The following is a 23,659-nucleotide window of genomic DNA, read 5'->3' as shown; positions in this document are numbered from 1 at the left end:
AGAAATTTTGTGTACTTCTTCTCAATAGTCACTGGAGACAACAATTGACTTTGATTTCCACTGAAATGTTTGAAACGGGGGTTTACAGGTGCAGAACTTTTTATACACTAAAAAGGCACAATTTTTTATTCCATTTTAATTTAACATGATTCAGAAACAGTTTTAAACACCTGATGATGATGACAAAAGATAATCAAGAATATGTAAGCCATACAGGGAGAGTGATGCGAACTCAGTTTATATTACCACCCAACACAAAAACCCCCAAATAAGCTTTTTCTCTGATGCTCTCTGTTTGTACTAGTATCACAAGGTTTACAAAGCACACCTTGAAAAATGCTGTTGGCTTATGCATTGTTCCACTGATTTCAGTTCCATATAGAATAGAATTAGTTGGACATAATGTTAAGAACCTAGGACAGCAGGACACGTACTGAAGACACACACCCCATGTGCTTACAAGCAAGTGGTGCAAGCAGAACAACAGAGGGAAATGCCACTATGTGTGGCAAAGTGCTTTCCAGTTGTAGCTTCGCAGGCAATATGAGATGAGGTAGGTAATTTAATCATGTAGTTACCTTGAGCTATAGCATCACTGGGTTCTTGGATTTCTTTTTCTTCTTTCTCTTCTTGGACACAGGAGGCCGCAGACATTTGGGCAAGAGCAGATGCACAGTTAGCAGCAACTCCTGTAAAGCAACAACACAATTACTGTATGACCAACATTTCCTCCCCAATCCCATACAACCTCAACAAGAGGTAGGGTCAAGGAAAGTTGGCTGGACATGTTTATGCTGTAGGGTACTCCATGCATATTTCCACCATCCACATTCCTGTGCAAAACTGGAACAGGATGCTGCATTTCTTTCTCCCAAAGTCCTTCAAGGAAAGTTACCATCCTGTTTTATGCCTCTGCCATGATATCCCTCACGCAGCATTACCTAGAGCACAGCTCAGTCGGGCTGCCCTCCTTAGCCCATCTAGGCTCACGCAGATGGAGTCCTTCTCTTTTTGGTTCTGTTCTTTGGCTCCTTCTGCTCCCAAGATGAAGGCCAGCCCCTTGGAGCTGCCTGCCATGCGACCGGTCAGTGGGGTGGACAAAGTGTCAATCAAGTTCTTCCAACAGCCAATTAAAATGTATCGGGCAAAAGCAATTCCTAGAGAGGAAAAAGCATTAATACTAATACTACTAGAAAATGACACAACAGAAGCTTTATCATTAGTGACAAAAAGCCAAGTCACATTTGTCCTCTGCACACTGAAATACCAATTCACATGTACGATGTACTGATATACTTTTAAAATTGTTATTCGGCACAATTTATCTGCATATGCTTTTGGTACATAACAACTTGATGCTGGTAGACACACTACTAATTATAATACAGTCTCAGTACCTGCAACAACAGAATCGTCTGTCTTCCTGTTTTGGGAAAGAGGAGATTGAGCTGAAGCAGATGCCATCAATTGGCCCCCAATTGCACTGCTGCCCAAGCCATCGATGTCTGCCAGAACATGAAAAAACATCAGATTACTATTTGACACACAGATGGTACAAGGAAACCACGTCTTCCTGGCTCTGCGTACGATTACGTACTAGCCCTCCTGACTCCTCAGGTATGCTTTTTTGTTACTCTTTCCGGCAGCCTTCTAAAGCCCTGGTATAAACATGAGCTGTGGCATTTTAGGCTTTGCCCAGTATAAGCAATGTTTTGTTGAATAGGGAAGATATCCCATTCTCAAAAGCTCTCTCCCCCTCTTCAAGTAACACAGTGAACAGAACTTACAGTAGAGATTTCAAGGTGTTTCTTACAGTTCAGAACTTACCACACACTAAATCTCTGCCTTTCTTAGTATAGTATTGCAAATCTTGCTAAATCCTGTATTTAGATGTTACCAGACCTCAGTCTGAGTCCTCAAGATGCATTGGGATCCTATGTCCTAAATATGATTTTTAGTAGACCTATGCATGCTCAATCTCAGCAAAAGAAATACAACCCTTTCTTCAAAACAACAAAATACCAGTTTCTTGTAGAGAGTTTAATGTTAGGGACACCAGGTTGATTTTCTTTCTAACAAGCCCCATCTCCACATCTGGGTATTGCTTTTCCAAGTGTTTCTTTCATCTTCCCAGCTCAGTAGCTAAAAGTAACACTGAGCTCAATACAATCGGCAAAAACTTTCAGAGTAGTGTCTTTTGATCACCACTTAATGGCTCAGCTGAAGCCAGTATTCTCCCTGCATACACTATTTTAATTCCATACACATTAAATCAGACAGTGCATTTTATATCAACACAGTATCACAGCCATCCTGCTGTCTTTCAGCTGATAAAATTTGATTTTTTTCCCCCTCAAATGAAGCTAAGCTTTTAAGCACTTGTGCTCCAAGTTTTCAGCTTCCCTCTAGTGCCATTTGGCATATCCCTGGCATAGCTCAAGTATGAACCAAGGGGAGTCCAATCTGTGGAAGGCTTCCAGGATCAGATGTCACTATTTATATTTGTACTGCACCACAGGCACACTGAAATGGCTTTGCTATGACATCAAGAAAACAGCAGCCTTACAATTCACCATTAACAAGTATCAAGTTACTAGAATGGAAGCTGATAGAATCAAGAAACTACTCTCCTTGTCTCCCAGGGACAGTTTTGATTTTCTTTTTTAAACCTATGCTTCAAAACCACTCTGACGAGCCAAAACAAACACTCAAATACCTGCCACAGCTAGGTCTGGCTCTTTCTCTACTGATAATTCCAGGAGACACCACATATTACATGATGGCAGGCTGTTCTGTATGTAATGCAATAAAGCAGTGTGTCATTGTAGCTTGTTTTAGAAATGTTTGAAAGTTGGCCTTGCCACCATAATATTGTACTGACCCGTCAGCATGCTGATAAGTGGAAGATTGTGTTCCTCAGGGCTTCCCCAGTATCCAGCTTCCCCTAGCATGTTCCTTTCTAGTACCTGGTGGTACAGTTCTTCAACCCAGGCCTGGGAAAATACCATCAACACTCCACTGGACTGGACCTGCTTCAGGAACTCCTTCTGCAGAGAACCATAAATGCCAAATGTAAGACAACAGTGTAAGCCCTACAGCATCAGCCCCCAGATCTACTTCTGAGTAAAGGATTGCAGATATAGAAATTAAGTTATGAAAAGAATTAACAGAGGATTGCAATCTTAGAACTGTTAAGGTTGGAAAAGATCATCAAGTCCAACTCTCAGCACAGCACCATCGCCATGTTCACCATTAAACCATGCCCTGAAGTGCCATACTCACATGTTTCTTGAATGCTTCCACGGGCAGTCTGTTCCTCTTTCTTACAACCCTTTCAATGAAAAGACATTTCCTCGTATCTAGTCTAAACCTCCCCTGGCACAACTTGACTCTAGTCCTGTCACTTGTTACCTGGGAGAAGAGGCCTACCCTCACCTCACTACACCCTCTTTTCGAGTAGTTGTAGACAATGAGAAGTTCTCCCCTGCGCCTCCTTTCCTCCAAGCTAAACAATGCCAGCTCCTTCAGCCACTCCTCATAGGCCATGGTCTCTAAACCCTCAACCTGCTTTGTTGCCCTCCTCTGGACCTCAATATCCCTTCTTGTACTGGGAGTCCAAGACTGAACACAGGATTTGAGGAGCAGCCTCACTAGTAAGGAGAAAAGCCCTGCCCTGGTCCTGCTGGCCACACTACTCCTGATCCAGGCAGGATGGCACTGGCCTTCCCAGCCACCTAAGCACACACTGGCTCATGTTCAGTTGGCTCATCAGTACTCCCAGGTCTTTTTCCCCTAGTATTTTAGTTTTCCAGCCACTCTGCCCAAACTTGTAGTGCCACATTAGGTTCCTGTGACCCAAGGGCAGGATCTGACACTTTACCTTATTGAACCTCATACAATTGGCCATGCCCCATCAACCCAGCCTGTCCAGATCCTTCTCTGTCAGTGGAGAATGACATAAACATGAACAGCTCTCCCTTCTCCTACTGCAGTAAATGCAAGATGCAAATCAGAATGACAGGTCTTGCACAGTGACAATGGGGCATGCTGATCTCTCGCTATTTCCACTAGTAGAATCTCAAATCCAGTTAAAAGAAGTTGTGTTACCTAACGTGGCCTGCCCAACAACTGGGCCCTTCTGCACTGAACAGTCATCACAGATGAACTGGTCTCCAATTATTTATCAGAATGATCTCTAAGAATACTTCGGGCATGCTCAAGCCTGTTGCACACACTGAATCCTCTAGAAAATGTCCTGAGCCACAGATCTGCACTTCATCTGCTGCAGAACACACCAGAACTAAGGATGATGTTAAACTCCATTTGTTTTTGAGATGATCTAGATTATAAACTCTCTTACACTGGAAGTTCAGCAATAATTATACATTTTGACACCGTTTTATTTTTTCCATGTATAACAATTTTTATTTTTTTTTTAGAAAACTCTGAAACAATGTCTCTTGGGCAACTAAGTTGAAAAATATGGATCCATGTTTTATAACTTACAGTTTTCAAAATGATTTTAAAAAAGCTGAGGAATTCCAGGTGTAACAAAAATCATAATTTCACATTACTAAGACCTACTTATTTTTCACTTTAGCTTCTCATGTCTTCATCTACAGAAATTCAAATCTATTATTAGGCAAAAAACCCCAGTTGCAAGATGAAGGTATGTTCATTCAAATCGATTATTAGGTAAAAAACCCCAGTTGCAAGATGAAGGTATGTTCATGCACATTATCAAGAGACAATACCTGCTATATCACATGATGCTCATCTATTCTGAAAATAGTTTAACCATCAAAATGATGGCAACCTTAATGACAATCAGTACACAGCATTCCTTCCCACCAAATCACAGTGTAATTCAGATGCACAACACTTATCATGCAAGATTCATAAGCAGCTTGGAGAACCCTTCATTTGCAATTACTATTTCTCCACTTAGCAAGCAGCCTGAAGGCTTTATGTGTGGGCTGGTTTATGTGAAAGGAAGCAAAATGAATTATCATTTTTTAAAAACAATTATCCCATATTCCCCAACTTACCAGCAAAACTGGGGCTTGGGCAGGCTTCTTCCTGTAGTAATCTGAGTTTGCCAGTTTTAGGTTGAGCAGCAAAGTGTAATGTGATACCACGTAGAGACTGTCTGCATTCATCAGAGTCTGGAAGTTGAAATTTAGGTTTCCCTCAAATCCTGGTGAGTGCATCATACCTAACAAAAATACCATGTGAGCTCTCATATTTTATACAGATTGTTCCTGGAAAAATATCAGAAACTATCCCTATCATTTTGGCAACAACAGATTGCTAGAATAGTTAATGAATCATCAGTAGAAATTACTCTACTAAACATACTAGAATAGGGAATAGAAAAATAAGTAGCTCATCTAGAATGCAAGACAAACTGAACACTCCAGTCACAGTCCAGCAAAACAACGTGCTGGATTTGAAAAAAGCAAGGAGCACCAGCATTCATTGGGATGACAGTCAAGTGTAAAGCAAAGGGCAGGATACATCTGCAATGCTAATTGGAAAAGTGAGGTGGACAGGAGCAGACCCAAAGCCTGTGTACTTAACTGAGAAAACACTGCACCAAATGGTGCTAATGAGGTTTACATCTCTTTTAGCCCCCCAGTAAACCTCTTCTGGCTAAGTCAGTTGCTGGATGGGGACTGGAGTGCTCTACACCTTGCAAGATCAGTCTTTAATCATCATTCTCTCCATGGCCTAGAGGTATGTGGACAAATATCTGGGGCCAAGCTGGCTGGAACTAGTTACAACTCCAAGCCCTATTTATCTCACACAAGGCCTACTTTCTAAATAGCTGAGCACTTCCACTTCTGCCAGACCCAGAAACCACCTGTAAAGTACTCACTAGTCCTGAAAACACTGTTTGTATGAAGCCTACAACCATGCTCAGGGGCACAATCTCTTCTTCCCATGGATGGTAAATAGCTGACCTACCGGTAGAAAAATATCAATCAACTATAAGCAACACCTAATTGAATCCCCATGATCTGTAACTTGAACTATGAAAAACCCAGAAATACCAGATCCATCCATATGACTAACAGTACTTCATGGTTTTCACATCAACTGTGAAATCCATTCATATAATGTCAATTAGAGAAGATTAAGAAGTCAGCTTTATCCCAAAGGGATGTTTGAAATGGAACAAAAACAGCTTCCAAGGTTAGTTACATGGTGAAACAAAACTGTGTCATTTGTTAACTGCTGCAGTGGCTTACTGTGAATATATTCCTCCCACCTTAAAGCTCATACCTCTTCTTAGACAAAATACAACAAACCATTAACATAAAAAAAAAAATAAAAAAATCCACACACAGAAAAGAAGCAAATGTTTTTCTTGCCTCGTGAGGGTTTGAAAGCTCTGTGCTGCTGCCTTCTCGGACTTTCCACTGTCGTCACTTTGGGGGCGTGGATAAGGTGAGTAACTGTTTGAGGGTGGATTTAGAGAGAGAGTAACTGTTCCAGGGTGGGTCTAAAAAATTATTATCTGTTCAAGGGAGCAACCTTTGTGGAAGAAGGGTGATAGGGTTGGCCACAAACCACACCCACACAGGCTGGCCTGTGGTAGATTTCTCATGGTGAATGTTGACAGAGAACCTTTACCTAGCACTAAAACTGCAACCAGGTGCCTGAAAGTAGCCTGTGAGTAGTTTTAGTGATTTCCTAATCAAAACAAAGATGCATCTGAACACTGTCGGATGGAGGATCATGATATTGATGTAGATATCTCATCTCCCACTGTTTTTTTGTCTTATCTCTCTTAAATATGTACCTCAGGTATTAGAACTTGCTGAAGTAATAAAAACCTCAAGGCAGAGACATATGTAACAGTTTTGTTGTTTTTTTTTTTAAAAAAAAGAAAAACCAAAACAAAAAACAAACCAAAAAATCCCACTTTATTTTGCATTAAAATGGTTTTTAAAATGTGCAACCTCCTATACAAGTTTGCAATTAAAAAGGAAGGTGTAGAAGTGCACAGAAGAGTGGATACTCCATTGAGGGCATGTATTTGAGTACCAAAAAGAGCTGGGGAAAAACATGTTCCTTAACTTCCTCTCAAATATGAGAAAACACTGCATTTGTGAGATGCTGAGATCACAGAAACAGAAGATAATAGCAGCACAAAAACCTTCCCTCTAAAAGGTATGGAATCAAAACTGAAAGATGGGCTACCTTACTCCTAACTTTAGAGTTAACCAACTTACTTGCAAATTTTAATTTACTTAATTTAATTAACTTGCTTAGCTGATTTCACCTTTTCCATGCTTATCTCAGCAGTGCCTTAAATTCCTACCTCCATTTATTGCCTTTCAATCCTATGAAAACATTCTAATTTTGCAATGCTATCTATATAAGGACCTGGCTTGTAGGAAAGAGTACTAAATTGTATTATACCTCCAAAGTATAAGAAAAATTAAAAAATGAAACAAAGCAGTTAAAGAAGGTCTCCCAGAAACACAAAAATACTTCTTCTGTACTGACAGGTCATCTCAGACCTGCATCTGTGTCTTTTCTCAACTCAAATCTTAACCAACTCTCAAATTTCCCAAAGTATTCTTCAAGAATTATACATGAATAAATGTTGTCTCTACAATGAATGGGATCAATCCCTCTATCTTCATCACCTAATCGGTGCCTTGAGCAGCTGGTGCTAATGAGGGACTCCTAAAGAAAGGACCTACACGTTGCTTATATGGGCAGATCTAACTGGCGTCTCAGAAACTCTCCAGGGTGAGTTCTTATCCTCTGACATTTGTTTCAACTTTCATAAGTATCTCTCTAAAGGTCTTCAAACTCACGGCTCTCTCACCTACACAGGAGCACAAGTTCTCCCCTCAGGAGGACTGATGGACATTTGCTTAAGATCTGAGGTACGAGTTAAGGGACTGTTTCAGCTGGACTGAGTTTCATTCCAGATGTCCAACTGAAACAGGAACCGCCCAGATCTTACAAAAGCATAAAAGTACACCCTTGCAATAGACACATCTCCATGAAAACTCCAGGATACCTCTTCCAGGCTGTCTTAATACACTGACTTGCTACTCCACTTTCCCATGATTCCTGACTGAATGGTATCTTTTACAAGTACTTCACCAAATCCATCTGGAAATGTGGTGTACATTTTTAAGTACAGACTTAGCCACAGGGGTGGCTTTCTTAGAAAAGTGAAAGGTATCTCTCAACAATCTAAGTTCAAGACTAGGTATCTTTTCAAGATATGTAAACCACAAAAAATGGATTTAATGCTGAAATTGAGTTACATTCTTCCATTTTTCTCACTGTATTACTCATATTGAATGCCAAGAAAAGCTATGTTTAGCCTTAAAATCCAGAATTCTCCTCACAGATCCACATCTTCCAAAGCTTTAAAGCACTGTATAAAGACTGTACAGACAAAAGGGAAAAGAAGTGGCATACTCATTCATGCACAAGGGAACAGCTGCACATAGGTTTGAGCTAGAGGTCTAGCACTGGTCCTTTAGCATAACCTCAAGGTTACCCTCTTTCAGGAAAAAAGAAATACCTGTGACAGAAAGGGCGCTCTTGAACCCCTCAATTAGGAAAGTAGTTAACATCAGTGCCTCTTTTAAGGTATTTCCTTTCTGTGATATAAAATGGCCAGTGTTTCTTAAGAATACCATTTATCATCTTCCTGAGTTAGGGTTTATTTGGGTAGCATTTAAACAGGCTATCAGGACTATCATCTCATTCACCCAGCTTCATATCTAAATTAAGCTGTATGACGATGGGAAGAGTCCTCCCTTCTGACTCTGTATGAGTTTAATGTGTGTGAGAGAGCACAAATGAATGAAGCAATGATTAGGAGACAAGCAACAGGAAAGGCAAATGCAGTGAAATAAGTTAAAGAAACAGAAACATATCAAACGTTTTCATTTTGGCCACTATTAGGAAAGCAAAACCATTCTAAAAATACATGTTTGCACACATTTTAAATATGCTATCAACAGGACAAGCAAGCCTTTGCATTACTTTTTTTGTTTGTTTTACAGGTCAAGATCCCAAATGTTCTAATTATGAAAAACTGAAGATATTTCATCTCTTAGAAGGCAAGATCGTAATTTTTCACTTGGTATGGGCTTTAAACTTTGATTTTCCTGTCACATTAGATAGCAGCATTAAGAAAAACAAAAGAGTGAAGACAAACTCTCCTATTTCCCTATCCTTTCTAGAGCTTACTGCTGTGCAATTGTTACCACCCTCTTTGCGAGGCTGGCATTACTAATAATAACAGTGCAGTGATGTACTAAGCAACTTATATCTCATTACAAACAGGTGATGGTACTTCCCCCACCCCTCTCATGCTAAGGGGCAACCTTGACCTCTCTTTAATGACACCATGTGCAAAGCTTCTCAATAGATTTTCACAAACCTGCAAAGAGGTATTGTGCTACAACAAATTCCTTTGCTTTATTGATTCAGCACATAATCCAGAGCCTGTTAAGAGTCAATGGATTTACCTCCCTTTGAATCAGTGCCTGCATATTCAGTTTGCTCCGCCCTAAATGAAATGTGCTCCTGCGGAGGAATGTATGGTGTAAAGCCCAAACCTCCTCATTCTGGGTATGTTCTCTGAAAATGAAATCCTATAAGGGAATCTTGTGTACAGTGCTGTCAGAGTGTGCATGCTGGTAAGACAGTAAATATTTGCTTGCAAACCTGAGCAGAACGTTGAAGAGAAGCTCTGCAGTGCTCCATCCACTTCCTCTATGCTGGGAAGAGCTATAAGCCTAGGAAGAAGCGCTTCAAGTGACTGGATAAAGAGCCGTGCACTGTGTTGGTCTGCTTCTTGGCTCTTCAGCAATTTCAGAGAGAGAGCAGCAGTGCGTAAGGACCTGTGACCTGGGCAATCCCGTGGAGTCTGCTCCTCATCAGCCAGGGAACAATTGTCAGAGCCTATGTCTGAGACATCAGACCTGCCCGAATCCTTTTCTGCTGCCATGGAATACTGATCACATGAATCAAACTCAGTCCTAGAAAGGTCCTGGTCATCCACACTGAAGTTACTTTCACTGTATCTGGATCCATAGGACCGGGTCTTGCAATCAACTGATAAAAAGTTAGTTATATCTGGATAGACTATGGTGTGGCTTCTTTGAACAACATCTGGCTGGTCAATGGTTTCTGACTCTGGTTCTCTGTAATGAATCTCTTTGCTTTCGTGTCCAGCTGGAGACGGCAGGGAGTTTTTTTGATTTTCTGTATTATCCTCTGGAGTTGTTTGTCCCAGATCCCCTTCCAAAGTAGTCTGACCAGTGTCCGTGGTAACGCTAATGCTGATATCAGGACTCTTCTCATTTCCTGATTCCCAGGCAGGGTTTTCTGAGGACAGGATGCGTCTCTGCCACCTGAAGTCAGCATCATTGATCTCCATGGAGTCCCTACTTGTCTCAGTTCCATCCTTCAATTCTTCTAAGCGCTGGAGCAGCAGCTGGATCTGCTCTTCACTAAGACCCCTCCCCTGGCTCAGCTCATCTAACGCTCCAAGCAGGGCAAAGACGCAGGACACTGAAGCATAACACGCTTCAATACCACCTTTGATGCACGCTTCCGTCATCCCATCCATGATACTACAATCAACACAGAGTTTATTTAAGCAATGCAACATGTATGGCGAGCACATCACTGTCATTCAACACAATCTTTTCCTAACCAGGAAAAAAAGAAGTGAACTTATCCTTTAAGACTACTCCTGAGAAAGACAATTAGTGTAAGAAGAAATTATTAAGTCTCCCATGCAAACACAGTCATTCTGTAAAGAGAGTGCCAACAAAGGAAAGTTACCATGCATTTATACCAGCATGCACAGCATGTTCTCTCTTACAGACAAGCACTTGAACTAAAAAAAAAAAAAAATCTCAACACCCAGTTGAACTAAATTTAAAGGCCATCTGTGTCCTGAAAATGATCTTATCTACAAGACATGATCTTTGTGAGAACTGAGAACCCTTCTTGCTCAATATGACAATGTTTAAATTTTTTATTACCTCCTTCGACTTAATCTTGAAAATATACCTCTAAAGAAACACACATTTATTTCACTGCAAGTTTAAGGACCTATACCCAAAAATTTTCATCGGTAAACCAACATATTTGGGAATTTTGGGAAACTTAACAAGGTAGTTATCTGCGTCTTTACAAACAGGCCCAGGCTGATGACAAACCAGGAAAAAGCTTTTACACCTTTTCCATTTTCAGAGCTCATTTAACCAGGCAGATACCCTGGCTCATACTGGGTATGCCCCTGAACTGCTTTAAGTGTTTTTTGTGAATAGGTTTAAGACATAAGAGGCTAAAGGAGGAAACAAAGCATACAGCTTGAGAAGATCCAGATGGGACTTTCTTTTAGAAATAGACCTCTTCTTGGATTCTGACTCAGAAGAGCAGGGCCCCGCCAAATCACAAAGCTGCCGAGGACTGCCAAGTATCTGTAAAGAAAGGAAACAGAAGTTAAGTAGAAGATTATATAAGCATTGTTTAAATACAATAAATAAGTCATAATTCTATCAAGTCCTGGAACCCAAGGTAGCACCACTGTAATTTCTCACAGCGAAGGAAAATGGCACATTGATGTTCTACTTATTAAAACTACCTTTCCTCTTTTTAGAGGCAGAAAAGCAAGTAAAGGAGAATAATCAGCAAGAATCAGATTTAGAATGTTGTCCAGTGCTTTACATTTTTGATTGATTTTTTTTTTATCTGATACTGCACACAAGACAATTTTTATGCCTGCGTAAGTATTTTTTTATTATAGTTTATAGCAAAGGAAGCCTCTCTTCTCAGTCACCTAGTTACAAAATTATGGAGTCATGCAAAGATAGGCAGAGTGATTTCTGCACTAGGTGAAGGTGCCACCTAGCAGTGGCTTGTTAATGCCCAACAGGAAATACAAACAGGCATATATTAAGCCTAAAGAAGCAACAAGGATGTCCTGCACAAAACGTTAGACTAAGCTTCTCCTAAAACTTCAGTTATCATCTTGCTATTGTTTAAAATTAGAGACAGATGAGGACAGGGCGACTCCTAGTTTAGACAGGAGCCAAGTGGGTGGCTGTGTGGTGTTGAGAGATTTTTCAGAAATAGAACAGCTTAGGTACGCACAAGCTAGATGAAAAATTCTCTAGGAGATACCACTGTTCCTACAAATTACATAAATTTCTTTGTGTTCCACAACATGAGAAGAAAAGTGCCTATGTGGAATGGAAAAGTCCATGATTTCAGCTAGTGCTTAAACAAGTCTTCCAGTGCTCCAGTTCTAGCGCTCTCAGAGACATTGGACAAGAGGCCAGAATGGACTGGTCTTGAAATGGCTTCTGAAGCCCTTGGCAGCTTTCTTGTATCTATTCCAAAAAAGCTCCAAGAAACTGGATTTCAAAAACCTGGCACGTAATCAAAGCATATATTCATCTTAATGCCTGGAAACCACAGTGTGAAGATGTGTCTGGGGAAAGATGCCGAAGAAGTTGCAAACTGGATCGTTATGCTCTATCTCACCCAAAAGAGCAGTCCTGACTCAGTGATAGGATCTGCTCCATGCAGCACCACAGCATGAGCACTGACAGAGCTGCCACAGTAGCCTGCATTACGGAGATAAATACAGCTATTACAACTTCATCAAACTATTTGTCAGAGTGGTGCTGATACACCAGGTGTGCTCAGAAAGGAAAATTTCAACATCCCTAGGTGGGAAGGCTTGCAGTGCATTGGTGTACACATATGAGCAACACTAACTGTTAAATAAATGTTTTGTTTTACGTGCCTGGATTTGCACATGTGATTACCCTACCTCTTTCATAATTTTGATGGCTTCTACTCGATGTTGAGGTGGTGGGTAAAGCAATATCCGGTGATACAGAGACTGTAGCACGGGCTTCATGGATTCCACTGACCCCACCAGTCGAACCAGTTCTGCTGCAATATAATATATGGTCCGTGCAACGGGCCCACTAAGGGCAGGTGCTGTGGAAGAACAACCTGAACCTCGGCCATGATCAGAGACCCCTGAGGAAGGTGAATCAGTCTCAAGGCAGATGCTGCTGTGGGCAGAGGTGATAGTTTTGTCATGGATTGGATTTCCCAGGATTACTATTAGGGCTGGACACAGTTGCTTCCTGAGAAAGAGAAAAGCAGCAGATGGTAACTGGAAAACAAAATACTCTTACAAGAACAGATTGAAAATAGCCCATGGTTAAATGAGATACACACTCTTGTTTTAATGATCAGTCAAACAGCAGTAGTTAGATAGAAAAACAAATTATGCCAGGCTTTTTTCATCTCCCAATCATCAGCATGCCAGTCCATATGGAAATACCTCTGTGTGCTGTAGAAACATGGTACTGATTTTTCAAGTTCATATTGTTGCACAGCGCTGTCCCTTTGCAGGATAGCATGCCTGCCTCTTTCACCAGCTGCAGCCTATCACAAGGTAGAAATTCTAGGCTTCCACTGCTCAGTGTCTCTTTTTCAGTTCACCTTGGGAACTTTAAAAAAACCTGACTAAACAAGAACTCTATGTTAACTAGAAGGCTGAACTGTACATGCATAATTTTAGTAAGCACCCTTAGTTGTGAGTCTCTGGCTGTCTTTTGAGAACATAATGCAAGACCTCTACAATAACTCAAAGGGTGCACTATACTACCCATATGCCACTATACAGTCAATACCCATCCCTCCTTCAACTGTCTTTCTGCATGAGCACTCATGTTAAGTGATTCAACACCAGCAGATCACTCTTCTGTGGAACCAAAGCCAGCTCAGCACTTTGCTCCATTAGCTGCTATTTCAGCTTTGCACTCACTCACTTGACATTTTACTTCAGTCTGCAAGACCTTAATTTAAGAAGCCAAGTGCTGCATGAGAATGAGTCCCAAAGCTGGTTTTGACCCATGTATCAGAGGTTTAAGCGAGTACCTAAAGCAAGCACCCAATTACATGTAACAACTCATAAGATACATCCTCATAGGTAACTGCATTTGATTTTCTCAAGGTTTTACGCAGTCCAGAATTCTCATTGCTTCTCTTAACAAGATTTTTCAGACAGCTCAGCTTCCCCAAGTCACAGAAAGAAAACCAGCTTTTAATAGGACATCAGCTAATGACTTTGAATCTGCTTACTCCATTTATTTCTCCAATCAAGAACATTTCAAAACATAACAATTCACTGCTTAAGAAACATGCCACCCTCAAAGCAAGCATAATCACAGGTTACAACAACAATATATTCCCTACACATCTTAGTCCTATCAATATCAAACTATGGAGAACACTGTCAGCACACAGAAATAAATCTTCTCTGTCTGCTTCCTTCTTTATCTTCTTTGGGAACTGACTACAAAGTGCCCATCAGAGTGAAAGCTGTGTGCAGGCAAGCAACAGCTCTTTAAAGAGTAATGACAGCTACCAGTTTGGATCACCTCACCAAACAGGTAATGTATTAGTGTGTACAAAATGTTCAAAATTATGTTTGCAATTTAAACTGCTTCATATCTTCCTAGTGTTTGGGGTTTTTTTCCCCCCACTTAAGCAGGTAGCTGAAGCATGCATGTTCCTTCCTTGGCAGCAGTGCAGGTTAAGAAGTCCCACCCCTGATGGCTTGCCCTCATGGTACACAGTTACAGATACAAACACCTGTAGATTTGCAGCATAAACTGGATCGTCAAAAGGATGTAAATTGAAAATAAAACAGGAAGTGTTTTCTTTTAACTGCGATCATTTCAATGACCTTGCTTACAGGATGGCCCCTCAGACTACCACATAAGCATAAACAAAGAGTTGTGTGAAATTCAAAGGCAGAAACCTCTGAGGTGAATCTGCCATGAGAGAGGGAGTTCTGCTCTCGTGTTAGACCTCCAAGAGGCCTCAGCACTGGGTCCTTGTGCAACACTGCCAAGTGTTGCCAGTCTGAAGACCTCCCAGTCTTGCAGCTACTGATGTTCCAGGGGGAGTTATGGGTGCCTCTACATGTTCCATCCTTCGAATTGGACCCAAGTCAAACACTTTGATCTCAAAAATTACAGGGTAAAAGCACAAGAAACACATTTGTCATTAACAGTCACATATATCTTTCCTTAATACAATCACCTGACAAGGTCAAAAGACGAGCACAGACTGCAAGGAACTGCATATTAGTTACATTCTTGCTTTATTACTATGACTCAATTATCCACAGGCTATAAAAACCTCACTATTTCAATCACAAGGAAAGAAGGATTATTTCAGGTGCTTTGAGGTGACAGTATCAAACAGTTTAGAAGTAGATATGAACACCAAAGATATCAAGCCTTCCTGGTGAAGTGTATTAAAAAGGAGAATTCTTGATAAAATAGAAGCACCTTTAAGACTATTTAGCCTCAAACCTTATCTAACAATGCAGATCATAACAAGCATTTCTGGTCACCAGCACACATTTGACATTAATTTTTCTTATCTTCCTGTATTATTGTATCAGAACATTAAGAATCTCAACAGTACCCTCCTACAACAAGCAGAGCATCTCTGTGTTTAATGCCACACACAAATCCAAACTATTGCAGAAAGCAGAAGAGATTTTCTGTTCTGGATAAATCCATTAGACCTCATTACAGTGATAATTCACTACTGGGATTTAATGTGGTAGCTGAGCAGGCGGTCCAAAGCAATTTTATATGAGGTACAGAGAGAACTGATAGTAGGTTAACAGCAAGCTCTGCTCACACCTGGAGACTTTTTACAGGGTTTTTTTGCAAGGCTGGGAACAGCAGGTCCTTTTGCATTTACAAACTGAGTATCTGCATTAGTCTTCAGATGTACTCACCATATTAGGTCAGTGAATCCTTTGTGCTGGTGCATGCTGGGGGAGGAGCTGTTTAGCATGGAGAGGATACACTCCAAGTAAAGAAGCTGAAGTTGACGATTGTCACTGGCAAAGAAAAGATGCCATTCACATCATATTAAAACAAAGACTACTTAATTTTTTAAAATAACCACGTCAGCTCACTTGAAAATTATACCAAAATCTGCAGCAGTGATTTATTTTGGTTCTCAGTATCCATTTACAATGATGTGATCACTGTCATCATCCCATTTATTTTGTACTGACCACATGCAGTGATCTACTACTTAAAAAAAAAAAAAAAAAAAAAAAGGTGAAGAAAGAGGAAGAATAAAACCCAAATAATTACTCAAATTCAATCTAAAATCTTGGAAAGGAAGCCTTAAACACAGGAAAAAAATCTTCTTCACAACAGAAGATTTTGGATTATTGGATAGTTTCTTCAGGCAATCTGAAGCATGTTTAGGCTACTCTGATCTGGTGGGTTTGTTTATTTATTTATTTGTTTATTTATTTTTCCTTGGTGATGGCCACAATGGTCAAAAGTCAATGCCTACAGGCAGAAGGTCACATGATAACATGGCTATCCTTCAGGGCCTTACTAGTTACTCTGTCAGAACCATAAACTCAAAGAAAGTCTCAATAAGAAAGAATATTAAAAAAGCTGTGGACACCTAGAACTGATAGACTTGTAACATGCACTGTGCCTGTGCCTACTCTTAATGATAACTGTGGGATCCAGGAGACAAGCAAGGTTGATGCCTGCCTTATGAAAGCAGCACTCCATGGCAAATACACCCACAATTTGGCTTTCACTCCTATGAAAACCAGGATTTGATAACTCTCTTTCAGTCAGAGATTACAGCTGGAGGAATGCACTTTCTGATATATGATTGTAGATCAAGGAAGCTGTAAAGAATGGATTTATCTGAATTGAAATTAGGGAGTGAGAAATACCTGTTTTTCTGTCACTGCCTGAGCTCCTTTTGTTCACATATATGAATTTGCATCCAAGTACAACAATACCTGTTTCACATGCCTTGAAGAAAACGCTCAATCCTGAGGATCAAAGCTAGATTTCTAACTCTGGGCTATGGAGAGTTGAAAACTGCTGGCTCCTTATATATATTTAAAGGTGATAGGTTTTTCCTCACAACAGTCCATGCCTATCTGGAAAGATACATGCATTCCAGGTACAGATGCCTTCTTTCCCAACAGCTTTTCTTGCAATGTGTCTCAATGCAGATGATCATCACCTTGCAGTTGACACTTGCATGGGCATGCACAAGGGATCCCTGCACTCTTGATTTTATTTTCCCAGATGCTGACACTGATTAAATAATGCTAAGTAAGGCACTCCTCTGTTACCCTGCTGTTATTAGAGATACTTATGGGAAGAAAGTCAGCAGAAAAACTGCACATAGATGCCTGTGCTATCTTTGCCTCTGGTAGTTTCTGAAAATTGTAAAGCACAAAACATACTTACTGTCTATAACAACCACATTTTAAAAGTTAACATCATGCATTTTCAAGTAGGTAGAGTGTATGATATTCCTAAATTGGAGGAATTCTTTGATAGTACAAATTACTTCAACTGGATAAATGCTGCCTAAGAAGGACAGATTTATTCATTCTGAATATAGTATCTGTTAGGCCTTTCTATGGCTCTTGTAATTGTTATTTTCTCTATGATGGTTCTTCCAGCCAGAAAAGAAAACTTCTGCTTGGATTAGTATTTTGCTGCTGTATGGAAGCTACGTAGAGATTAGATTTACTGGAAGCTCTTTAAAGCTGACCACTACACAAAGAAGGCAAATTAGCTCCTAATTTCAAGCAAAGATTGAATTAATGCATCATGCACAATACTTTCTCTAGTAAACACTTCATTTAAGCACAGCTTTGCTCCATAATTCCAGAACTACAACAGCACGATCACATGCATCAGTGCAACTGTCAATCTCCAGGTAATGAATTGAAATTATAAACTTAAAAAACTCACTTTATGACAGCCTGGAGCTTCTCACACAGCACAGTGAGGACAGATACAACATCATCGCAAAGAGACTCGGCTGAAGTACCTCCAAAAAGGACAAAGATCAGAGGCATTACATATGAGCAGCTGGATTACAACATCAATTAATTTCATGAGTTTTCAGAGCTGGTCAGAGTCCTAACCAAGGAGCAGGGCTACCAAAATTCATAAAGGGTGCAGTAGGAAAAGTCCTAGATTGGACAGTGATCGCCACAAAATGCAAAAGCAGCAGTACTAAATCCAGAGAGAGCACTAATTGCTTACATGCATTTACAGATGGTTAGTTGAAATCAAATTCTGATAATAAAATAAGCATACAATTAAATAATAAAAAAGACTGGCCCCAATATTTCTACATGGCAGCCAATTTCTGTATCTCTCCCTGCAGTTTCTCTTTCTTACACATTTTCTGATGTCTGACCAAGTTCTGATCTTATAAAAGAACGCTTGTGCTCTTCAAAGATTTCAGCCTCCATTCACACAAGTTCTCCTACAGAAATCCTGTGTGAAGGTCAAAACCAGGGGCTACTTTTCCTGCTAGAAGACGTTGAAAGCTAAGCCACAGTGGGAATAGAAAAACATTCTCTTGTAAAATAATCACTTGGCAAATAGTCATTATATCAACAATGTCTTTGGCCTGAAACACAGTAACAATTGTTTTTAGATTCCACATCCTTCTCTGTGAATCTGTTTCATTTCCGGAAGTAAAGGCACTTAATAAAACTTTTTCCAGACCACTGAAACTGTTTAATTACAGAAGTTAGCGCCTTGAAACAATAATTTATTACTGTTGAGTGCAATGCTATTACTGTGAAGACACAACTGGAAATATCAGGAGCTAACAGGGCTGTCTCAGTTCTTACCGCAGGTAACCAAAGAGAGCACCAAACTATAGAGAAGTTATGAAATCCTGAAGGTGCAACTCCCATGATATCAAACAGCATTGTGGTGATAAAGGGAAAGTTAAGAATAAAAAAGCTGGGTTGGAAGGAGTCACTAAAAAAGTATTGCAAATACCTTGACTCTTGAATTTCTGCAAGGTGTCAGGGTTTTCAACTATCTGTTGAGGAAAGACAAAGGCGGTGAAATTGGCACAAGGGGCAGAGGAATGTTATAGAAGCAATACTTAAATAGCAGAACTTTCCTAAATTCATGTCCTCTATCTGTTTTGGGATTTTTGTTAGGGTTTTTAAGTGAAACTTTTGCAAAACATTTTTTAAAATTCCTTCAGATCTGTTTTAACAGTCATTTAGATTTACAGAAATTGTATCTCATTTAGGTGAAAGCTTTGTAAGTCCTTAAGGGATATCCTACACCTAAAACAACTTAGTAATAATTAGGCATGTAAATTGCATTGACAATAAGTGAGAACAAAGCATAGTTTAGCCTTCACAAACTACCTAGAAACCAAAATCAATTGAGTATTAGAGAGTTTAGAACATTGACAATGTTAATGTTACAGTACCAACAGAATTAATGGCAGTCAGGAAATGGAAATGAACTCTTACATCCTTTGGTTCAGCTGTGGTATAGGATTCTTCCTATTGTGCATAACAAGGGTCAAGCCAAATTCTCTCAAGCATCAATAACAAACTGCCAGGAACTGAATGTGGTTCTCATATGTTTTTACCTACTCCTCAGCCAAGAAAAGAACTAACAAAGTTGAACCTGCAGACCCAAAATGTTCCTGTTTGTTTGTTTGGGTTCTTTTTTGGTAAATGCTTTGGCTAGTAAAATGAACCAATTTAGCACCAACAGAAGACAAGTTTACTTAAACTGATTAATTCTTTTTGCAGTTGCTCAGCAGGATAAGAGCAATCTAGCCTACTAATCCAAAATAGAAGTGTTCACCTTAACCCGAAATAGATGTAAAGAAAACAATATGTACATCTGCCGTCCTCAAAATTTCCTAATAAATAGAAATTGACTTTTACAAATAGTACTTCTTTAACAATATGCTATTATACAAAGCAGTAAAAGCAAATGTAAGAAGCCACTGTAATTCCACATGTACCCAGAACATTTACAGTAGAAAATGTGCTGGGATGTCATTCAAATGGCTCTCATGGATTTTAATAATGAAACAAATAAAACTGTATTTATTTTTTGCTAACAAGGAAAAAAAGAATTTCATTAACTTAAAATTATCTTCTATAAAAAAGTAGAAGAAAAATCTCAATTGTACTTTCCTTAGTTGAGAATCTGTTTTCATTAGATAAATATTTGTCATGCAAAAAGTTTTGGCAGAAGGATTTCAATAAACCTTAGAAAAACAAGCAAACAAAATAAAAGAATAGAAAAGGCTGAGACAGTCTGATATCAGAACAAAGTCTCTTTTGTTTAATGGAATGGGAAAAAAAAAAATCAAACCAGCCAGCTACAGTTGATAATGTGAGAGCTCTGAGGCAGGCATAGTCAGAGCCTAGAAAAGCTTTTAAACAGGATTAATTGAGGAGGTGTCAAATAAAAGCCATAAGGCATTCAGATGAACAAAACAGTATGCAGCCATGGACACGGAACCATTTGTTGATGCCAGAAGGCTCACCATGTTTTCTTGCTTTTGTCGTAACTGTAAAGTCAAGTCACTCAACATTTGGCTGAGGGTTGCCCGCACAGCGGTGTTAATGCTCCGCTGGTGACAGCTAGATACATATGTCTCAATGCAAACCTGATGAGGAAACAAGACAGCAGTACAAAGAGATCAACTCCCACTTACCAGGAACATATTTTAGGAGGATACCAAGGTCTCTCGCATGCAGATAGTCAGCCTTCCTTCCTACTTCTTATTGCTTTATTAGCGCATTACAATATTTTAGCAGTCTTGGTTGGAAATCCAAATAAGTAGCATCTAGAAGCAGCCTGCAATTCGTCAGTCTCACAGCTGCAGGAATGGTAGGGCAAAACTGGCAAAGTCTCCTGTCAAACCCAAGTGATTTTGGTACTTGCCTCACTTTGTACAGAACTCATTGAATGCTGCTTTGATTGTTCATCTCTTGATACTTATTGGAACTACCTCTCTGCCAGTCTATGTCTGCAATGTAAATACCCTCCAATTCTTCAAGCTTGTTGCTTCTGATGTACAGGTATTTGCCACTTATTCTACAATAATTATTATGTACTGTAACACATCTGAAAGCTTTTAAGGCCTCTCTTTACACAGAAAATACAACAGCACTTTACCATAAATAACACAAACAATTGCCTTTTAATAACTGGCAATCCAGCAGAGGGCTCCTCTTCTCAGAGATCCCATGGAAGCCAAGGTAGCAATAGAACACTGATGGATTATCCAGCTCCCAACGCCATGCTCAGCTGCTGCCAGTCTTCTGTCAGTGTGCTGTGCCCAGAGTCATGCTTGGCTTTTGCCCCACGTGACGTTGCACAAATGGCTGCCAAAGTGTTACACAGCTAGCATCCTGCAAAGTGCACTTTCTATCCCTCATCAGGTGTTTTGCAGGAGGTGCTGGGTCTCGGTAAGACCTGCTGTAACTGGAGTAAAGTGTAAGCACTGCATAGTAACTACTAAGTAGATAAAAGTCTTGATGGAGCCGAGCAGGTTTGTACAACACAACTGTACAACACTGCTTCTTGAAGAAGCAGTTTTGGTCCTTTGTCCTACACTAAGCCTTATCATTCACAATGACCACATGAATCCCCCAAATCCAAACCAAGCAACAAACAAACAAAGTAAATGACTGTTCACATACTTCTATATTTTTCTGTTTTAGTGGTTTTATTCTGCCATTGTTTAGATATACAGCAAGTAAGAACTGTAATATAAATTTAACTAGCTGTGAAAAATTATTAAAGTATCAATTATTTAAAATATAAATATGTAGTATAAATTGTATGCATAAGGAATATACATAAGTGCATCTGGTGTACATTTTTGAATGAGGATATTAGAGGATGTAAAATCATTTTTATAGTTCCCTAATGAGGATGAATTTTTAAGAGGGAAAAATTAAACTGATCTGATTACATAGTCTGATGAATACTGACACAGGCACACAAAACAAGACTCTTGATTTTTTTCTCACTCCTATTGAAATGACACCAAGCTGTCAGTGATGAAGATGTTCTTGGAACCTGGCCTGGACCCATTCTGCCCATCATTCAGCTATCACTTGAACCCCAGTGGAGAAAATAACCCTAAAAGCCTGTTAATCACATACACCCTTTCACAGAGGCCAAACCATTCCAGTGCTGCTGAGATCATTCTTTTTGAGCTAAAAGCCTTTTTTCTACAGTACCTGAATTAATTAATGAAATACCATTCTTAGAGGTAGGCTGACTTTCTGGAAAGAGCATGGTTGATATCTCCTCCTCTCCCCTCCCCATGCAAGCTACTAAGTAACCAATACTGTCCACTTGAGTTGCAATCTTACAGAAGGCCTGTGTTCTAAATGGCTGGGCAAAGTACCTTTTGAAAAGCCATTGATGAAGAAGCAGCAGTAAAAATGTGAGAGCTCAGGGCTCCAAAGAGGTGTGCAATGGACATTTTGATCATTTCATGCATTCGGGGACTTCCAGCTCTATGGCATGCAAAACACAACTAAGAGCAAAACACAGAAGGGTTAGCTAATGAAACACAACAGAGTTACACAAAATAAATCTCCAGAAGGCACACTGGAGCAACAAACACACATATAAAGACAAGCAATAGCATCAACTAAATTTTCTTGCAGGTGTCTAGGCAAGCATGGGAAGGTGCACAGGGCAAGATTTAATCTATTTTTAATACTACTAATCTATTAATACTTAGGGCACAAATTATACTACTCTTCATGTTGTATGCTTCCTTAATTTGAAGCTGATAAGCTTCAGAAAGATTTTGAGGGCCATTGTTTTGTACACATGATTTGCAAATGATCGGGCAGTGCTAAATGGGCAGACTAGCTTTGTTTGTCAGAGACAAGCCTCAGGGAGTTCCACCAGTAATGAAGGCAGCGCCTTTCTAATCCTGCAGGGGCTCTGCTTGTTACAGAGTGCAGGCTAGGAAAACCAAGGGACTGACTTGGAAAGAAATGCTAAATAGCATGGGCACTGGAACAGATAGCTCCTCTCTGCCACCTTTCCCCTAGAGCAATTCAGAAGGTTGACCAAATGCTGAACTGAGAACCGATTTTCTGTTTCCTCCCGCTTATACATTGGATAAGTCAGATACAAAGGCATAGTGATGCCAGCTGTTAAAGCTGTCTTTGCCTTACTGAAAGCCTGGGCAGGAAGAACCTGGGGAAGCATGTATGTGCCTGGTAGGATTTGCTATTTAGAAAGATCTAGGCTATTTAGAAAATAGCAGTATTTTCTCAATAAGTACAGAGAAAATAACTGTACCCCCAAACACTCCCAAGTAGAGGCAAGCACACTCTGTATTACTGCTTATTCCAATTTGCTGAAGGAAATGAGTTTTGCTCGCTTTGCTGGTACATCTCATTGTGCAGTAGAGTCTTGTTCACCATAAAAGAAAAGAGCTAGCATTGTCCTAATTTGTATCAGTACACTAGCAAAGCTTTTTAAAAACCAGATTGGCCTTCTGAATATAAAAGTGAAGTGCAGCTACCAAAACCAGCAGAGTTTCACATCAGTCTGTGAAAGACAACTGCCAATTTTCAGAATGTTTTTGATGAGTAACAACCCTGTTACTTACAGAGAGAAAATATTATTTCTGATTATTTCTACAGTTTATAGCACACAGACCATGTCTGATAGACCATTTCCCCCAATCTGAGGTAGTGCTCTTAAAGACTGAAAGCTGAAGGGTT

General features: G+C 39.9%; 1 protein-coding gene across 6 annotated transcripts in view; it reads right to left on the bottom strand.

Annotated features, from left to right (window-relative positions):
* Positions 1-23,659, bottom strand: part of ARFGEF3 (ARFGEF family member 3) — an 87,982-nt gene that overhangs the window by 30,662 nt on the left and 33,661 nt on the right. Inside the window, exons 6-19 of one of the 6 annotated variants that reach the window (XM_058419587.1) lie at positions 22,318-22,449; positions 20,440-20,562; positions 18,912-18,954; positions 17,862-17,940; positions 15,845-15,949; positions 12,839-13,163; positions 11,368-11,480; positions 9,712-10,622; positions 6,375-6,458; positions 5,049-5,215; positions 2,882-3,047; positions 1,398-1,505; positions 942-1,157; positions 579-689 (exon numbers count right to left, since the gene is read on the bottom strand). In XM_058419587.1, coding sequence (XP_058275570.1) covers positions 579-689; positions 942-1,157; positions 1,398-1,505; positions 2,882-3,047; positions 5,049-5,215; positions 6,375-6,458; positions 9,712-10,622; positions 11,368-11,480; positions 12,839-13,163; positions 15,845-15,949; positions 17,862-17,940; positions 18,912-18,954; positions 20,440-20,562; positions 22,318-22,449 — 2,683 coding nt within the window. The remainder of the gene's footprint in view (positions 1-578; positions 690-941; positions 1,158-1,397; positions 1,506-2,881; positions 3,048-5,048; positions 5,216-6,374; positions 6,459-9,711; positions 10,623-11,367; positions 11,481-12,838; positions 13,164-15,844; positions 15,950-17,861; positions 17,941-18,911; positions 18,955-20,439; positions 20,563-22,317; positions 22,450-23,659) is intronic. The other 5 variants (XM_058419588.1, XM_040057487.1, XM_040057492.1 and 2 more) reach the window with 5 other exon arrangements.

The sequence above is a fragment of the Hirundo rustica genome, chromosome 3 (genome assembly GCF_015227805.2).
Source record: "Hirundo rustica isolate bHirRus1 chromosome 3, bHirRus1.pri.v3, whole genome shotgun sequence".
In the NCBI taxonomy this organism is placed as follows: Eukaryota; Metazoa; Chordata; class Aves; order Passeriformes; family Hirundinidae; genus Hirundo; species Hirundo rustica.
Note: the sequence above shows the minus strand (reverse complement) of the source record. Positions and strands in the feature narration are given on the sequence as shown.